Source organism: Stegodyphus dumicola, chromosome 11, assembly GCF_044657685.1.
Source record: "Stegodyphus dumicola isolate Sdum_Otavi_A_Nest chromosome 11, ASM4465768v1".
Lineage (NCBI taxonomy): Eukaryota > Metazoa > Arthropoda > Arachnida > Araneae > Eresidae > Stegodyphus > Stegodyphus dumicola.
Genome location: NC_140778.1, coordinates 92,845,922 through 92,865,303, shown reverse-complemented (window position 1 = coordinate 92,865,303; position 19,382 = coordinate 92,845,922). Strand labels below are relative to the sequence as shown.

Genomic DNA, 19,382 nt, shown 5'->3' with positions numbered 1-19,382 from the left:
TAGCCTTCTCTTCCAGTAATCTCTCTTTCCCACAGACGTTGCTAATGTTTCAGTAATTCGCTCTCAAGCTCAGCTTTTAACAACGCACCCAGATGGAGTACATCTAATGTGCATACGTGGGTCTCGATCGGTGCTCTATTGGTTTATTGCATCTGCAGTTTTTTACCCACTGGAGTTTAATTACTCACTGCAGTTCCCACTGGAATTTAAGCCTACGGTTATCTGCTATACTAATAAAGAGTTCTTATATGACCTTGACAATTTTTGCAGTCTGTGCCTTGGATTGGGTGAAGGCTATAGGCAAAGTTTGCATTTACTATATGTATATTGAAATAATCATTAACTAATGCATAGACAAATGCGGCTTTTAGTGCTACCGACTCACCCGGAAAAACTGAGTTTTGCTGCCTGAGCTTTCTTTCCCATTCTTTCTTTATGATCTGGCTTCCAAACACCTTTCATATCTTTATAGAGATGGTATTTGAAAAAAACGTCTTAACTCTTTGAAAGGCGGTGGTTACCTACAATAACCACCTTTTCTATTGAACGCCTTACTCACTCGAGTGAGTGGTTTTTCAAGACTGACCACTTCTGAAGTTCCCTTGTAGCTTACTAGATGGAAATCAAGAAACACAAGCTAGTAGTTGAGGACTTTACCAATTTTACATCCGGAGGATATTCGTACAGCGTTTTTCGGAGGACATTCGTCGTCAAACATTGTGCGGATATTCAAGAAAATATTCAAGCAATTCGTCTTCAAGAAAATAAGCATCAGCCATCAAAGACAACATCACGATGATGTGCACTATGCAGCATCAAGAAAAAGGCCTGTAAAAACAATATGGGAATGCCGAACATGCAAAGCTGCACTCTGGTTGAAAAAGAAAAACTGTTTCCATGAGTACTATAGAGACGGATTCGTAAGGATGTGTTCTGTGGGTGATGGTCACTGACACTAACCATCAGAAGTGGTCATTAGCTTCACGCGTCTTGGACAAAATATGTATAATTGTCGCAAGTAGTTTCATTGTGACACCTGATCTAGTAAATAAAACAAGAGTTTTGCTGAAAAAGTTAATTGCCTTTTCCTGCCCCTCAAAGAGCTAAAGTTTAATTTTAGGTGCTTATACATCAACGATTAAAAGACAGATACACATTTTCAATCGACTTTGGTTAAAAATACTCTTTAGAAAGCTTTCACATATTTGTAATTAATCACCTTTTGTATATATCAACGTAAAAGATCGAAATTTGGAAATCTTATATTTTACCGATTAATTTTAGCATGTAGTGTATTAAAGTGACAGAAGTCTAAAATGCATCTAAATATCTTTATAGGGTAACAGGTAAGGTACACTAACAGGTAAGAAGCAAATTATTGCTCCCCCTAACTCATAATATCCTCAGGATGTCGTGTAAGTCGCAATATCCCGGGGGGCATACTTAGGATATCCCGAGTATGTTGATTCTTAGTTATTCTGAGGACATCGTAATTTAACATCCTGAGGATGTCTTGTTTAAGTCGCTTTGTCCCGCGATATGTGATGATGTCCTGATGATGTTGATTCTTAGCCGTCCTGAGGACTTTACCAATTTCACATCCTGAGGATATTTGTACAGCGTTTTTCGGAGGACATCCGTTGTCAAACATTCTGCGATATTTATTCTCAAATTTACCAATTTTAGTTTTTTTACATTGCCCATCCAACAGCTATGTGACCTAGCTATGTCTGAGAACAATAACAAAGTTCTAAGAATGTTGAAATAACTTTTTATTTTTGGTCCACCAATGACCGAGTGGTAAAATTGCTTAACACTGATGATTCCGACCTGGAAACGATTTCAGGTTAAGGGACTGGTCGCATGGGCTTTTTCGGGGTTTTCGCCTTGTGTAATGCTTGTAGAAGGTTTATAGTTTTCCTTAGAAAGTCCTCCGCGAAGATATCCCTCCGCTTTGGCAGATAGCCCTAGTGTGCTTTGCCATAATCTATCAAACCAAACCAACCTTTTTATTTAAGCAGGATTTTGAACTTAAAGGCAGTGTCTTGTGGTACAATAAACCACACAACTTGTCGTCAAATCAAACGCTGAACAGTAGTCAAGGAATACACAATACACTATTACTAGAAGCTGGCTCACTAACTGTACCGGAGCGTCAGTGTTGGCAAAGAGAAATCGCAGATCCGAATGATTGCAACTATTAGAGGAAACTAACTACATAGCCAGCAGCACATGATGCTAGAAACACTCGCTGTCTCATATCCAAAAATCTCAGTTTGAATATTCACAACTATTTTGCATTCTGATAAGCAATATGGAAAGGATAAGTTATAGTAAAGACAAATTATAAATAACAGGTTAATTAACACATTTCCTACACTTTCCATTTCGGGATTTTAACAAACTATTTCAGTTAGTAGCATTTACCAATACCAATTGCCAAAATTCCGATTTTTCCCCCCTGTGATTTTACTTTTAAAGTATCGATGGGTTTACTGTTTACTCGAAATGCATTGGTAAAGTTTGAAATTGTAGAATGGAACATACAGATATGATGCGTGGATACAGGTACAGATACAAATAGGATGCGTGGTAAAGACTACGGTTTACCATCTTTGAGCTTACCATCTTCTACGGTAAAATAAATAGTAATGGTGTCGGTTACTTTAGACCTAAAAGATATTCATTAAATCGGATAATTGAGACAGCTCGCTTGAAATTGACAGACAAGAAGTTTATTTTTAGGCATAAACATTTTATTTCAATTATTTGCAACAAATCGCTTCATTACAAACTCATTTCTTTCAAAAAACTTTTAAAACTACTGTTCTAATCACAGTATCGCGATAAACCGAGGCGTTGCTACTCTTTTCCAAGCAAAGTAACGGTAACGTACTGGTAACGGTAACTGAGGTAATTTACTTACCATAAGTGGTGTAACAAACGGTAACGTACTAAAATAAACAGTAACGGTAATTACGGTAATGTAATTAGTATAAATATCAGTTCTCTACTGTACCTTTCCTTTTTCTTTTGTACTGTATTTGTACCTTAAATAATAATTTTACAAATCCAAAATTTTAGCTATTTATCTTACCAGATAGGCCGCTTTCAGACCAGCATTATCAGCTATAGTTTGTGCTTTTGTGTTCTTGCTATCTACCTGTGAAAGACATAATAGTTTCAGTTCTAAGGAGAAGGGTATATACAATTGTTATGCAAGATAAATCAGTTCTATAAAATAATTTTGTGCACTCTTACGACACATGCACCATAAATCAGTTCTATAAAATAATTTTGTGCTCTCTTACGACACATGCACCATAAATCAGCTCTATAAAATAATTTTGTGCACTCTTACGACACATGCACCATAAATCACTTCTATAAAATAATTTTGTGCACTCTTACGACACATGCACCATAAATCAGCTCTATAAAATAATTTTGTGCACTCTTACGACACATGCACCATACAATGCGTCTTTTAAAATACACTCCTTTTTACTTCCGTGTGCAAAGTAAAGGAAGTACTGTAATTGCGAAAACTTTCGGGTATCATATTTCAACGAAAATATTCATTTTGACCGCCATCGAATGAAATTTAACGATGTTTTCGCGTGGCATCTGTACGTAAGAACAGAATAAAGAACTCTTTTTTTTCCCACAACGGGTTGCAAAAAGTCAGAAGAGAAGTTTTTCGTGAATATTCACAACTAATTTTCATTCTGATGCGTCTGTACCTATGCACGTATGTACGTATCTCGCATATCTCAAAAACGAGTAGCCTCAGAGCGTTGAATTTTGTGTATGGGACTGCTATAATATGTAGTTCTACACCTCCCTTTTTTGTTGCTATAGGCTGTGCACCAAAAGTACACAAAAATACATAATTTTAGATTATTCAATATATATATATTGAATAATCTAAAATACATTGAATTCGAAAACAAATTTTTCTAATACTTGCGCAATAGCTGCAAAGTGAGATAATAATAATTTATTTACTAAAGAAATATTGATCATATTATCTCCTTATATAAATTTAGTAAAATGTATCAAAATGAGGGAACCCATAAGTAGGAAGTTCAATTCCGAAATTTTGTTTTTAAAAAAAAACTTGAATGTAAATCATAAAAAAAAAGTTTTCAGGGGACTTGAATTTAAATCATGAATAAGAAAATTTCAAACTTTGAAAAATAAATTAAAAAAATTAAAACAAGTAACGATCGCTACTTATCGGAATTTAGTTGACTTTTCAAGGGAAACAAATCAACTCCCTTTCAATGAACAATAATTAATAAGTGTGGAGGTGTTTCATGTTTTATTCAAGTAAGAGTGATGATGCCAAACTGGCAAATTTTACGAAAATTTTAGTTCTGAATGAAGCATATTTGCTAATACAGGATTCTTTAGAAATTTTGAGTGAAAAGCTAGTTTATGTGGTAAAATTTAAAAGACACTTCAGTAAATGTCCACCGACACCTTCGCTTTTATGCAAGTTAATTCAAGACTACTTTTATAAAAATAAACATAATAAACCGTAGTAATCTTAACTGGAATTACGAAATAGAACTCAAGATAATTGAAATAAACATGAGAAACATAAGAAACATAACTATGGTATCTTTGCAAAAACAAATCTCAAAGGAAGCGTTCAGTTTTGTGCACCGAAAAATCTGCCTTCTTGCCTACTGCCCGAATTGCTTGCTTCTTCGTGGAAACTCTAATTTTAATTGCAAAAATTGTTTCTTTTTTAATTATTTTAACTGTATGTCGTGTTTTATATTTTCTATTTTTTCAGTTTTTAATGAAGATATTTTGAGGTTTTATGTATTTTAAGGTCACCTTACCGTGAAGTGATAACTGAATTAATTGAATGAGAATCTCTAATGAAATAATTTTAAATGAAATGCAGTCAAAAATGCATATAATTTAATATTCCGTACAAGGAAGTCATACGGTGTACACATCATTTTTTTTTTTGATAAATGAATGTGATTTCTGGTTAGGAAATTTTAATATATAAACCTGATATAAAATAATTCCCCTGCCATTTTATTAAATAACATTTATAACACACCAACTCAGTTTTAATTTTAACAGCGAAAACGTTTTTATAAGATAAATACTTGATTAATTTTTAAATTTTTATTTAATTAGTTATGAATATAGAAATATGAAAGTTTTAGAATTATTTTATAGCATAAATCATTATTAGCCGTGGTGCCCAACCGGTGGTTCGCGGGCGACTGGTAGCTCGCAATACTGTCTATAGGTTTCACCAACCCACAATCAAAAACAAAAACAAATCAACTAAAAGTTGAAAAACTGAAATATATATAATAAGAAATAAGGAAATGTAAAATGTGAAATGTACATGAAATATAAAAGGCCAGAAAATGCATTAATTAACTTACGTTCTTTCTAGTGGGATGTCGGTAAAGTGTTTTGTTCTGTGTCTTATTCAGAAGGGGTGTGTGTCCGAAATTCCGTTATCGGTAGTCAGCAGTGGGAATGCTTATGGGTTCCCTCATTTTGATACATTCTACTTAAACATACATATACTCACTCTGTTACTTGGCTACATGAGCTCAGTTACTTCTTATTCTTATATGTTGGTAAATAGAGCATTTTTACTTCCTTGTACGAAGTAAAAAGGAAGTATTGTTATCGCGAAAAGTTTCAAGCAGCATATTTCAACGAAAATATCCATTTTGACCGCTATCCAATGCAATTTAACGATGTTTTTGCGTGATATCTGTACGTAAAGGAGAGAATAAAAGACTTGTTTCCTCCAAAAAAAAAAAAAAAAAAAATTATAAAACTGCTTTAAAATTAATTCGCAAGAGAAATTTTCGTGGCGTCTGTACGAACGTATATACGTACGTGCGTGCGTACGTACGTGTACGTATGTACGTATCTCGCATAACTCACAAACGAGTAGCCTCAGAACGTTGAAATTTTGTATGTAGGACTGCCACAACATGTAGATGTGCACCTCGTATTTTGGTTGAAATAGGCCGCACCAAACGTATATAAATATATTTATATATATATCCACTCTGTTACCCGGCTCAGTGATCTCGGTTTCTTTACTCTTACATGTTTGTAAATTGTACATTTTTTGCTTTAAAAATGATTGAATTATGTTGTTTTTATCTTCCGGTTCGGATTTTTATGCCTTTAATAAATCTGTCTGCAATATTTTTAGAATTATCAACAATTTTAAAGATGTTTAAGTGCCGCTAAGCCTTTTTTTTATGGCGGCCATTGATTGTTTACATTTAAAACAGCAGACTAGTGGATTTGTTGCCAATCTAGAGAAACTTAGCTTCGCAACAAAAAAGATAACGCTTTCATTTATTATTGCCAATTAAATCATGCTTAATCCTTTCTGGAATTTTTTCGAGGAAATAAGTGTTTAAGATTTACTTAGTAATTTTTAATAGAGATATTTGGAGTTTTTATGTATTTTTGCCTTTTCGCGAACTGAGAACTGAATTAATTGAATGAGAAATACCCAATCGTCTGTGAAAAACTGTTTCTTCTTTATTTTGTTTGCTTAATTTCTTTTATACATCATTCTAGCTTTATTATAGTATTTGAATAGAACATGTGGTAACGATTAGATCATTCTATTCTTTAAATGATATAAATTTTGTGCATTATGAGTTATAATATGAACGAAATATAATACTGTTAAGTGAATCTAGCGCCAGAGTGTCGCTATGGTAAACAAATACTAGAGTGAATTTTAAAGAATGCATTTATTCTATTGTGGTTTATGCGCTGTCGGCGAAGTAGATTTAATTCACTCCAATAAGTTTAAATGAAATGCAAGAAAAAATGCGTATAATTTAATATTCTGTACAATGAAGTACAGAATGCTCTATTTACCAACATATAAGAATAAGAAGTAACTGAGCTCATGTAGCCAAGTAACAGAGTGAGTATATGTATGTTTAAGTAGAATGTATCAAAATGAGGGAACCCATAAGCATTCCCACTGCTGACTGCCGATAACGGAATTTCGAACACACACCCCTTCTGAATAAGACACAGAACAAAACACTTTACCGACATCCCACTAGAAAGAACGTAAGTTAATTAATGCATTTTCTGGCCTTTTATATTTCATGTACATTTCACATTTTACATTTCCTTATTTCTTATTATATATATTTCAGTTTTTCAACTTTTAGTTGATTTGTTTTTGTTTTTGATTGTGGGTTGGTGAAACCTATAGACAGTATTGCGAGCTACCAGTCGCCCGCGAACCACCGGTTGGGCACCACGGCTAATAATGCAAGAAAAAATGCGTATAATTTAATATTCTGTACAATGAAGTCATGTGGCGTACACATCAGATTTTTTTTGCTTTAAAAATGATTGAATTATGTTGTTCTTATCTTACGTTTAAGGATTTTATACCTTTAGTTAATCTACATGCAATAGTTGTAGAATTATCAACAATTTAAAAGTTGTTTAAGTGCGGCCAAGCCTAGTTCCCCCCCCCGTAGCAGCCATATTCGTTTACATTTGAAACTTAGCAGAACAGTGAATTAAGTCAGTTTCTGCACCATCAGTGTTTTTCTCCGAGTAGAAGCAAAAGGAAGCGTTCAGTTTTGTGCACCGAAAAATCTGCCTTCTTGCCTACTGCCCGAATTGCTTGCTTCTTCGTGGAAACTCTAATTTTAATTGCAAAAATTGTTTCTTTTTTAATTATTTTAACTGTATGTCGTGTTTTATATTTTCTATTTTTTCAGTTTTTAATGAAGATATTTTGAGGTTTTATGTATTTTAAGGTCACTTTACCGTGAAGTGATAACTGAATTAATTGAATGAGAATCTCTAATGAAATAATTTTAAATGAAATGTAGTCAAAAATGCATATAATTTAATATTCCGTACAAGGAAGTCATGCGATGTACACATCATATTTTCTTTTTCTTTTTTTTTTTTTTTTTTTATAAATGAATGTGTTTTCTGGTTAGGAAATTTTAATATATAAACCTGATATAAAATAATTCCCCTGGCATTTTATTAAATAACATTTATAACACACCAACTTTGTTTTAATTTTAACAGCGAAAACGTTTTTATAAGATAAATACTTGATTAATTTTTAAATTTTTATTGAATTAGTTATGAATATAGAAATATGAAAGTTTTAGAATTATTTTATAACATAACTCATTATTAGGCGAAGTGCCGAACCAGTGGTTCGCGGGCGACTGGTAGCTCGCAATACTGTCTATAGGTTTCACCAACCCACAATCACCAATATCACCATTATTTTAATCCTAATTTAGGTAACAGTCATAAAAAAGTACAATTACACGTCAAGCACGTGGACGTTGTATTTTTGTTCTCCTACTGGCGTGTTAGGCTTTTCCTGACTGTTCTGTGAAAGAAGCATTGACGACGATGTTGACTTTAGCAAAACAAACTCTAGGGAAAGACATATACGACGCAGTTAAAACTGTCTTGCTAAAGCTATATTACTGCATCATTATAAAAAATCTAACTACATTAATGAACCATTAAAAAAAGTCTCGTCGCAATCACAACTGATTCAGAATAATACTGGATTTATAGGGTCTGTAAGTAAGATGACATATTTTCCAAACTTTATTCATACTACTACGTCATTCATCACGAACCGCTGCTAATAAATTGAATCATTGGCCGCCGATAAATTGAATCTCAGAAGTAAGGTGGCTAAGTCGAAGAAAAATTTTTACAAGACCTTTTCTTTCATATTCAATAATACAAAAAAAATGATGAGAAAATAATAAAAATACTATAAAAATACAAATTTAAATGAAATACAATAAATATTTTCGCTTACATTTGCATATTTGCATTAAATAGCAGTACACCTTCACTTTGGAAACATGAGTGACGTATTTAATTTAAATTTTTATTTTGTAGTATTTTTATTATTTGATTTGTTATTGAATATGAAAGGAAAAAAAGACTGTGTTGAAGAAGTATTTAAAAATTTTCAGATAAACAAAATAACATAATTTAAAGTAGTTAATCAGCTTTTGGGTGAACAGAAACACAGTGGTTTTTACTGAAAATGGAGTTTAACTGAAATTTGATCTACTTTTTCTTGACAGCGATGAATCAGATTTTAATTGTATTCCTTTTCTATTTTTCACTTATTTTTATCGTTTTCAAAATTTGTTCTAATTTAAAAATACTCAATTTTACATTTTTCATTTGCAAAACCTAACACTTTTTATGTAAAAAGTTTCAAAATACAATTAATTTTAAATTAATTTTCTTTCAAGTCTCTGAATAGGTTTGTTCAAAAATTATTTACTTTTTTAGTGTTTAATTAATTAATTTTTCAACAGCATTTTGTGCAGAAATAGTTTTAAGAATTTTTGTTTAAAAAAATTTCTACAGTACTATATATATATTATATACATATATACAGTACGTAATATATATATTACATACTGTACACATACACACACACATATATATATACATATATATATACCTAATAAGGTAAACATTAACAGACATTTAGCAGTTTGGTGATTACTAACCCTTAATTAATGAGTCTCCGAATTAAAACTCACTTAATTTTCAGCTTACTTACCACCAACTGAATTGCTGTATCGCCTGTTATGTGACTATTAGCATTTGTACTCAATCGTTGTTGTCGTTAGAGCCAGCCTAAACTCTCTATAGAATCTTAAAATTTGTAGCGGAATTTATAGTTACTTTGGAATATGGGTATTTGTGACCTGTGGTTTTTAAAGAGACCCTGTTAAGACTTTAACTGTGTTGAATGAGGATTTTAGCAATGTCTTATGCATTGTGATTCTGAGTTTACAGAGAATGTTTACTATAAAGGTCAGTGGTAATTTGGATGTAAGAAGTTATTGAGATGAATTTTTATACTAAACAATATCAATTGGGTGTATTAATGTACACTGCGAAAAAAAAAAGGGGGTACAATTCTATATCTCCCATTCTACTGGGCCGATTGACAAAATTCAAATTACGTTCTTCATCTCTCAAAAGCGCGACTTATGATATATATTAGATTTATATATAGCATTGTTCTAACATAGGCATTTTGACACAAAATCGGACTTTTTCTGAAATAGCATACCAATTTTTTCCCATGTTTCGATTCTACGACTCAAATTGTGCCTAGAAATTAAATTTTGTAAAATTTGGTGAGAAATTTACGAAGAAATTTAAAAAATTTATTTTGGCGAAATTTTTCCAGTTTGCGCCAAGAATAATTCCCTTGGCGACTTTCTTAATATGTGGCAACCAATTTTCCTTTCTCTTCCATTATGCCGAAGCGGAAAAAAAGGACACCTCGCTCCTACTTTTTTACACTGTGCATGAGCGGAAAAAGTCGCATCGTTTTTACTTCCAAATAATTTTAGCAAATCGTCTAAACCACATTTGATGTTTTATCCCTTTCAACAAATATACCAAATTTCAAAAGGGACAATATATAAATTCGTGTATACAGAGTGATTATAATTAAAGTTTAAGTTTCAAAACGCTATAGAAAAAGAACCACTCATGAAAATGACGCCAAATTTGAAAGGAATGTTATTGAAGAAGGCGGAAAGCGTATGGCAGAAGAAAAAATTTAGTTTCAAAAGTTAGCAACAGATGGCGCTGCAAGCGGAAGAAGACAAATAAAAATGTTAGTTAAATTTCAGTGTTGACCGCGCTCTGCTGGTAAAGCTGTATTACAAGAATGATGGTTGTGCAAGAGTAGCTCTGCAAAAATTCACTACACTGAAGGGTATAAAGGAGGGCGTTGGTCCAATGAGTGTCGTAGGTCTAAAGAAAACGATGCAAAAATTCGAAACGACAGGTTCGTTTGATGTGCAATCTGGTAGAGGGAGAAAACGAGTGCATTCGACGGTAGTTGAAGAAGTGGCCACAGCATTACAGGAGGGGTCGGCCGGTGGTGTGCAACCGTGAAGTGCACGAGGAATTAAACGAACATTGACAGGCCTACGAGCACGGTGCTGAAAATTGTACGAAACATCCTGCAATGCTATCCGTACAAAATTGGCCATGTGCAGGAGTTGCTTCCGCCTGACCTAACAGCTAGGGAGACGTTTGCGTTAGAATTCCTGGCTCGCATGGAAGTGGATAATGAATGGCCGTGGAAAATTTTGTGGAGAGATGAAGCCCATTTCCATCTGACAGGATACGTGAATACCCAGAATTATCGAATATGGGCAACAGAAAATCCACTGGCAACGCACCCCGTACCACTTCATCCTGAAAAGGTCACGGTATGGTGTGGCTTTACGGCATCATTTATCCTAAAACCATATTTTTTCGAACAGACGGGTGCTTCCGGTCCTGTTACTGCAACCGTCACTGGTCAGAGGTATGCGTCTCTTTTGCGCAACCACGTGATTCCAGCTCTGCAACAGCGTGGATGTGTGGATGAAATCATTTTTATGCAAGATGGCGCTCCTCCGCACATTGCACATCCCGTGAAGCAGCTGCTGAGGCGCCATTTCGGAAATGCTCGAATTATCAGCCGTCATTTCCCTACAGCCTGGCCGTCCCGATCGCCTGATCTTACTCCGTGTGATTTCTGGCTGTGGGGATATCTGAAGGATGATGTGTTCCGTGCTCCAATTGCAAATTTAGCGGAATTAAAGGCACGCATTTCGCAACACATTCTGAACATCACCCCGGAGACACTGCGATCCGTTGTGGAACATGCTGTTTGTCGCTTTCAACTTGTTGCACACAACACCATATTGAACATGTTTTGTGCCAGTCTCGCGACAGTTCCGAACTTCTTTGATGAATGGTTCTTATGCGGTATGTCGCCGCAAAACTCTTGAAACCGATTTGTCCCTTTCGATGTGATATGTACAGTCATGCAAATAAAATTATTCAACAATTCTAATTTGTCAATGCGTTTTAATGTGTAACTTCCACCTTAGCCATTGTTTTACGAATCGCTTCTCGTTTCTCGTCGTGATTCTGCCGCTTACAGCGCCATCTGTTGCTAACTTTTGAAACTAAATTTTTTCTTCTGCCATACGCTTTCCGCCTTCTTCAATAACATTCCTTTCAAATTTCACATCATTTTCATCAGTGGTTCTTTTTTTATAGCGTTTTGAAACTTAAACTTTAATTATAATCACCCTGTATATTCGGAAATTTTGAATAAAAAAATCTAATGTCTTGAAGGTATGCTTAGAAATACGTCTACTTTAAGGGAATCGTAAAATTTTTATAGATTATGATTTGAAACGTTTTTGAAATATTTATAAAAAAATGTTTTAAAATTCAAAATTTAAAAATAAATCATAAAAATTGAGTGAATTTATTTGAAATGAACCTGAATTTCGAAATGGGAAAGGGTTATCAAATAAGTTTAATAGAAAAAGAGAGATTAATTAATATATACCAAACTCAATTAACATTGAGGAGCTAAAATTTTGAAAGCTAATTTTTAAAAAACTAATCGTGCGATTTTTACAAAACTTAGTAGTTTGGCGTAATTTGAGTATTGTTTTTGAGTTGTGATGTTTTTTCAGAAATTGTCCGATTTTGTGTCATAATACCTATATTAGAACAATGCTATATATAAATCTGATACATATCCTAAGTTGCGCTTTTGAGACATGAAAAACGCAAGTTGAATTTCGTCAATCGGCCCAGTGGAACGGGAGAATAGAACTGTCCCTCCCCTCCCCCCTTTTTTTTTTCCCCGCAGTGTTGTTCACTTGTTTTCTTAGTTCATGTGCAATATTTCAATATTTGCTTGTTATATTCAGAGTAATCACTTGTGTTACTCACGTATTTACGGTTTGTTTTCAATTGATTTATGTATAGTCTGCCTAATAACTGAAGGTGACTCTGAGAAATAAAAATCAGTCTGTAGAGTTGGGTATTTATATGTTCATTGAAAAACATGTGCGTCGATAAAGCCCATTTAATGTAACGAACTGCTAAAGTTCTGGCCTAAATTTCTCAGAGTATTTCTAAGTTTGCCTTTGCGAGCCATCAGATTAATAATTATAAAATCTAAGCTTCTTTCAAAAAATTAAATTGCCTTTTAAATGACATTAAAAAAAATTCCTCAAAATAATGCATACATGATGCCATACGCTTTCCTGAATTCAGTTAATTTTCATTTGTTGCCTTTCTTTCAAAATCGGTTCTTTTGAGGAGGTGTAATACATCCTAATTAACTCATGCTCCCACTTGACCATCTCCAATGATTAATCCAACTTAAACAGTCTTTTATTACCAATTTAAACAGATCAAACAGGAAGAAAGTATAAAGTCTTAAATGTGTCTTACCTCTAAATTTAATCCGTAGTCATCTTCAATATAACCACCATATTGATTTATGAAACAATTGGATATCCCTTCAAACCTCAACTGTACGTGTGGTCGCCACCAGTTAACTTTATTGCCATCTTTATCATAGAATCGACCTGTGATGTTAACATCAATATTAACAAAGGGCACATGAAAATACATAAGTGTTTACTGCATTTTAGTTAATAAAAATCTTAAATAAGTCATTTACTTCCTAAATGAAAGCTATGATTTTATAACATTTGTATTTTTATTTCCAGTGCGATTGCAAAGCAAATGGAATTTATAATATTAATTTAAAAAGCAACAAGAGCTTGGAACATGGGGCATTTGAAGTGTTGGATGAATTAATCAGCTGAATCGACCTACTTGTTATATGCTAATTCAATAAGAATGCATAATAAATATGCATAATCATCTCTGAGTATCAGCAAGAATCTACAGCGCAAATATCTAGCAGGAACTCAGCTACTACAGCATACTTATTCTTTCTCCAAGAGGAATGGAATGATTGAAATTTAAAGCAAATCTCGCATATGTTTCCTTCCTTTAAGAGTTGGCATTCATTTTTAACCAAAAGGATTTTAAGTCAAAATGCAAGATGATGAATATTTTTGAGAAAGAGATTTATCATTTTACAAATAAATTTATTAGTGATAAGAAGGCACTTTAATCAACAATTCGAGATATCTGAAATATGTTAGCAGGCAGTATGTTTCGAAACAGCAAAAATCAGAATTCTTTAAAAATAGTTGATCTCTTTCCATCCATGTCTTACATGATTGTGAGATTGCCTTGAAAATATAGCTAAAAAAACAGAAATCCCTGGAAATGGTTAAAACAGTTATGATGAAATATCAAGTAAATGGTAACATACGCTTTTTTTAAATCTTAAAATGAAGGTTTTTATTTTTGTTTGCTTGCCGCTTTCAGATCTGAATGAAAACACCTTACAGGGTGGTCCGTTAAGTTTTGCTGATAGGAATTTTTTCCTGTAAAACCATTTAAGAGAAGGAGGAGTGGTTGGCGACTAAGGCTTATTCTGGAAATTCTTAATCACCACGGAAGGTTTAGTTATTAGTATAGAGTAGAAAGAGGGGCAGGAAACTTTCATTTAAACCGCAGTGGTTAAAATGCTCAACTTGTAAGGGTCCTAAGCTTTACTAACGTTTACTTATTTTAAAACTGTGCTATCACTTCTTATTTTCTACTTCCGGCCAGAATTAAATGCTTTAACTTGTTTAAGCAAATTGTCTTGCTAACGCCCTAGTATTTAAGTTGTGGCTTTTTGCCAAGAGTTAGAAAGAGAGAAGGAGATTTAGGAAGCAGGCCGCTTGCACTGCACTTTACGAGTTTTTTCTCCGTTGCTGGTTGCCTTTAAGGCCAGAGGTTTAGCCCTCTTGATATTTGAAAACGTACTGTAGTTTCAACAGCTCGGCGAACTACATACGTACCCATTTAAATAAAAGCCAGTCTTAGTGCTAGGCATTTGTATACTAATTCAAAGTTAGCTTTTAGTTAGAGCTTTAGTTAGTAGTTTTATATTCTTACGTTCAGACCACAAGTGGTTGGTCTCTGTATCCCGAAGTTCGGAAGTACTTTTAAAAGTATAGAAAATAAAGGGTTTCGTATACCTTTCCTGCTTGTGTCGTCTGTTACACACAAATCTTGAACATAGCTTGAGTAAGCTCCCTGTTTCTATTCAGGACACATCATGTTTCCAAAGCAAATCAAGAGAAACACAAGTCCTGACAAACTTGACAATTTTCTCACGTCTAAGTAATTAGTCTATACATGGAATGGAGGGTAAACTATTATTTCTAAAAACTGCTGGAATAAAGCTGATTAAAATGTTTTAGGGTAAGTTATACTATCATAATACGTTAATAAAAACTGAAAAAAGGTATATGAAGGCTTACACCACCAACTTGCGTTACGAAACAAATAAAAGTATAATACCCTGCTACAACAAAACTGTAATACTCTGCGACAAGGAAAAAATCTGAATATCTAGGAAACAGAAGAAATTGAGCAATATAACCAATTTTGTACTTCAAGGGAACTATTACCACTTAATAAGCATTATCTTTTTATTTAAAATATTTCGCTTTGGTAATATTTTAATAAGGTATTTCTCCGGCCTTAGTGGTGTGGTGGTTTGTACGCTGGGTGCGTATTCCAGGGATCCGTGATTCCACTCCCAGTGAAGGCGTTGCTCATTTTTCATTTTGCCTGCTTTCAAAAATAACTAAAGTCTCTACAAACTTAGTTATCATTTTAACGAATGAAAGACTCTCAAAGTAAAGTATAAAATAAGTATTTATACAAACCTAGTAAAAAAATGCTGTTAAACTCTTTCACAGCGAAGTCGCCCGAAACGTACGTGCATTCAGACACCCTCAGGTCGTCCCAATGCCTGCGCTCTTTTTCTACCTGGTACTTTCTCCCATCACGTTATAACCGTTAGCATGACTGATTGTTTTCGGGACATATCAATCATATTATTGAAACAATTAAAAATAGCTCTCTTATTTGAATGCACCTTCCCTCTCCTTTGTTTCGTCATAAGGGAAAACTGCTAACAGTGGGTGAAACCTCATAAAGATCCCCAAGAGAGAAGTAATCACTTCACTTAAGTAGGTTACCATTAACACAGTAGTATTCAACTTGGCATGGGGGAAGGAAATTCATTCCAACAAAAATTCGTGTATGCGGGTGTTTCAGATCTTTGAGAGGAATAGAATTTGGCCTCTAACGATGCGAAAGAATTAAACACAGCTCTACAGGAGCAGATGTGAAAAGGTGTTTCGGTTATAGATATAAAAGGTTAACTTATAGGATTCCCCACTGTGTAATTCTAAGTTACAGTTAAAAGTGAAGAATCTTAAGAACTAGTAAGCGAATAATGGCTTGAGCTCGTGAGATAGGAAACAACAAGTGAGAAGCGTGAAATAACCTTTTATTATTCCAACTAAGTTTAACAAAACTCCGTCTTGGAGTAATACAATAAAGCCGACACTTGGGCTTCAACTTAAGAGACTAAGAATTAAACTAAATTAATCTTAACTAAAGGGATATAGCCGAAGCTATCAAAATTCTAACAGAGTTAGCCCTTAACACTAATTGACTGCGAAGTTATCAAGGGCCTAAAGTAAGGCCGAGCGTAATAATAGCTTAAGAGAGAGTAGCCTAAAAAGGCGGATGCGTGCAGCCAGAATATCTGGTATCTCTCTTACTAAGATAGTAGAACTTTGCGGTTCAATACCGCTCTTCCTCATTAGCATTCAGACGTGATTCTAAAAGTACGTTCTGGCCAGGAGTGGTAAGTTGAAATTAAGAAGCGATAGGAAAGGTAATTTAACTGTTAATAAAATTAAAGAAATCCTTACAAACTACCGCGATATTTTTAAGGATTTAAGCAGCTCAGTTTTTAATTTGTTTCTTTACTGCATATGTATGCATACGCTGACTAATATTTTAACATGAATAATTATTTTACCTTCGTTTAAGAATGCTTGTGACATTTCTTGAGCAATCTTGAAACCCAGTGCTCCCCAATTCAGAGAGCTGAGGAAAAATGGATAAATGAATAAAATATATTTATAAAATTTTTATTATATACAATTTTTATCAAGTAATATGAAAAAATAAATTCAGAAAATTTAACTTTAAAGTATATGCGGAAAATCAATAATGCAGAACATTTCGAAATGTCTTCTGAAAATTCCTTTTAACCGTTTTGCTACACCATATTCTGTAAGGTTAAAATGCAAGGAGGAGTTTAAGGAGTAGCATATATAGAATAGAATAGTAGAATAGTAGCAAATAGCTCAAATTTATCTAATGTAGGCTTTGTAATAAATTTTAGTCCTTTGTTTGTTATTGCAATAAACAAAATCCTAGAAGCTTCTCGTGAATAATAAATACCATGTCTGTAAGCGGCCTTTATTTTCGCAGCTATCGTTTGCATACCTATGTTTTCATTGAAAATTATGTTTTAAATGACACAAAAATTCATATTTTGATATTTTTAAATTTTAAAAGTCAATTTTGTAAATGCTACGAAACCATACTTTTTATACAGTTCCTCTGCCTTATATTTAGAAAAAAATATTCTAAGGAATAAAAAATTGGATTAAAAAATAAAGCTGACAGAGTGATATTTAATTTCAGTTTAAGATATCGCCATCTTTTTCAGCTTGCTTAGAGGGATCGGTTAAAAAATAAGTTAAAAAATATTTCGTGATTTATTTTTTCTGTGCAATAATGATTATGGTGATACTTTTTTGTAGTTTACTAAGGCGTAGTATTTTTTAATTTATAAATTTATACGTATGGTATGATGAAAGAATGTTCAGATAAGTAATTTAAAGTTTTCAAAGTGAAATGCGTTATTAATATTCATATGAAGTTCTACTGTTAGAATTTACTCTAATAACTCTACAAAAATCGTTGAATGAACATGAAATATTTTTCTATTTTAATTTATACTAATGTTACGAACTGTCGGTGGCAATACTGAAATTTGCCACTGCTTTTAGTATATGTATTTTAAACGATTCTACGAATAAGATTTCCTTTAAACTTTTGTATCACTAGAATCTGCATAGAATGCTGGTCACTTAATCTATTAATATCAGCAATCTTTTCAATTTACGAAGTAAATTTTTCTCTCTTTAACTTACGTTCGACCATTCAATTTTAGGAAATGGGTTCAAAAATTTCAAAACTTAATACCTCAGCTAATTTTTACTGAACGGGGTCAAATGTTTGGTTCCCCCCCCCAGAAGGCGTATAAGCTTTTTCTAAATATAACTGTATGAACTAGGATACTGTACAAGAAGTACCGTACAGTTAGACACTTAATTTTTAGAATATTGATTTTTTAGATCTCAGATTGTCTTAAAATAAGTATTTACTTAATTTAAAGCATTTTTGAACATGGAAATACGTGTCTGATTACGAAAAGTACCAAAGTTTGTGAAAATAAGAGAGGAAAAAAAAACTCTACAGTTACAGTCTATAATCAGCTAAGCAGTAGGTACTCATTCATCGGTGGCTAAAATAGCACAAAAATATATTAAACATTTCAAATATAAATCTTTGCATGATTTTTGAATATGAATCATCAACTTTTGTCATTCTATAAAATTCACACTTAAATTTTATTGCACAGATTTGTAAACGTAACTTTTATGATGCTTTACTTTAACATTTTGTTTTTTTGTAAATAACCATTTGTAAAAAAATCTGTATAATTTTGTGCATGAATACAATGAAATTTAAATTGATTCCATTTTTGACACGCTAAAAATTAACTGATATTTTTTTTTCTTTGTTGTGAAGTTATTCGCAATTAGATGAAAAAAAGCAAATTTTTTGTGCTGTTGCTTTACCAGAATACGTTTTTTAGTCTCAAAATTTGTTTTAAAATGATGTTTCTAATCACATTCTTTTGAAACTGGCATACTTTAGTATAAAATAATACATACCGTTTTTTTATATATGTTTAAACTTTCCAGTACGACCGAATAATGGAAAGCAAAACCTCCACGTTTCTCTTCGGATATTAGTTATATACATAAGGTTAGGAAATATTTTTTTGTTGATAAACAAATTAAAGGACAATATAAAAATTAAATTTGGGAAATGACGAAGCTACTTGTTTTGTTTTAATTATATTTAATATTATGATTAATCCAGAACTCATTTAACGTATTCCGCAATTTGTAATGTATTTGTTCATCTTTACAATGTACCTGGTTATTAACCCCTTCGAGCCGGGTAGCGAAAACGCGCGCTTATCGCTGAGGCCGGCAGTGTCTTACGCGAGCGTCTCTCCAGGGCCGGGGGCTTTTTTGCTACTAAGCCTAAATCCATGAAATTTCCGAAGTATCAAAGCATTGTTTAATAATGCTCTATAGAGTATTTAAACGGCTTATGCTTTATAGATATTTTTATATATATACTTTAATTACCTTATTTCTTTTTTAAATGCATATTTTACACATTTTATTTTAATTACT

General features: G+C 33.0%; 1 protein-coding gene across 3 annotated transcripts in view; it reads right to left on the bottom strand.

Annotated features, from left to right (window-relative positions):
- The window catches only part of LOC118183624 (neprilysin-2-like), a 132,116-nt gene that overhangs the window by 15,873 nt on the left and 96,861 nt on the right, over positions 1 to 19,382 (bottom strand). For all 3 annotated transcript variants that reach the window (XM_085826472.1, XM_085826474.1, XM_085826473.1), the window contains 3 exons: positions 16,856 to 16,923; positions 13,336 to 13,472; positions 3,098 to 3,163 (listed from right to left, as the gene is read on the bottom strand). In XM_085826472.1, the coding sequence (XP_085682598.1) occupies positions 3,098 to 3,163; positions 13,336 to 13,472; positions 16,856 to 16,923 (271 nt within the window). The remainder of the gene's footprint in view (positions 1 to 3,097; positions 3,164 to 13,335; positions 13,473 to 16,855; positions 16,924 to 19,382) is intronic.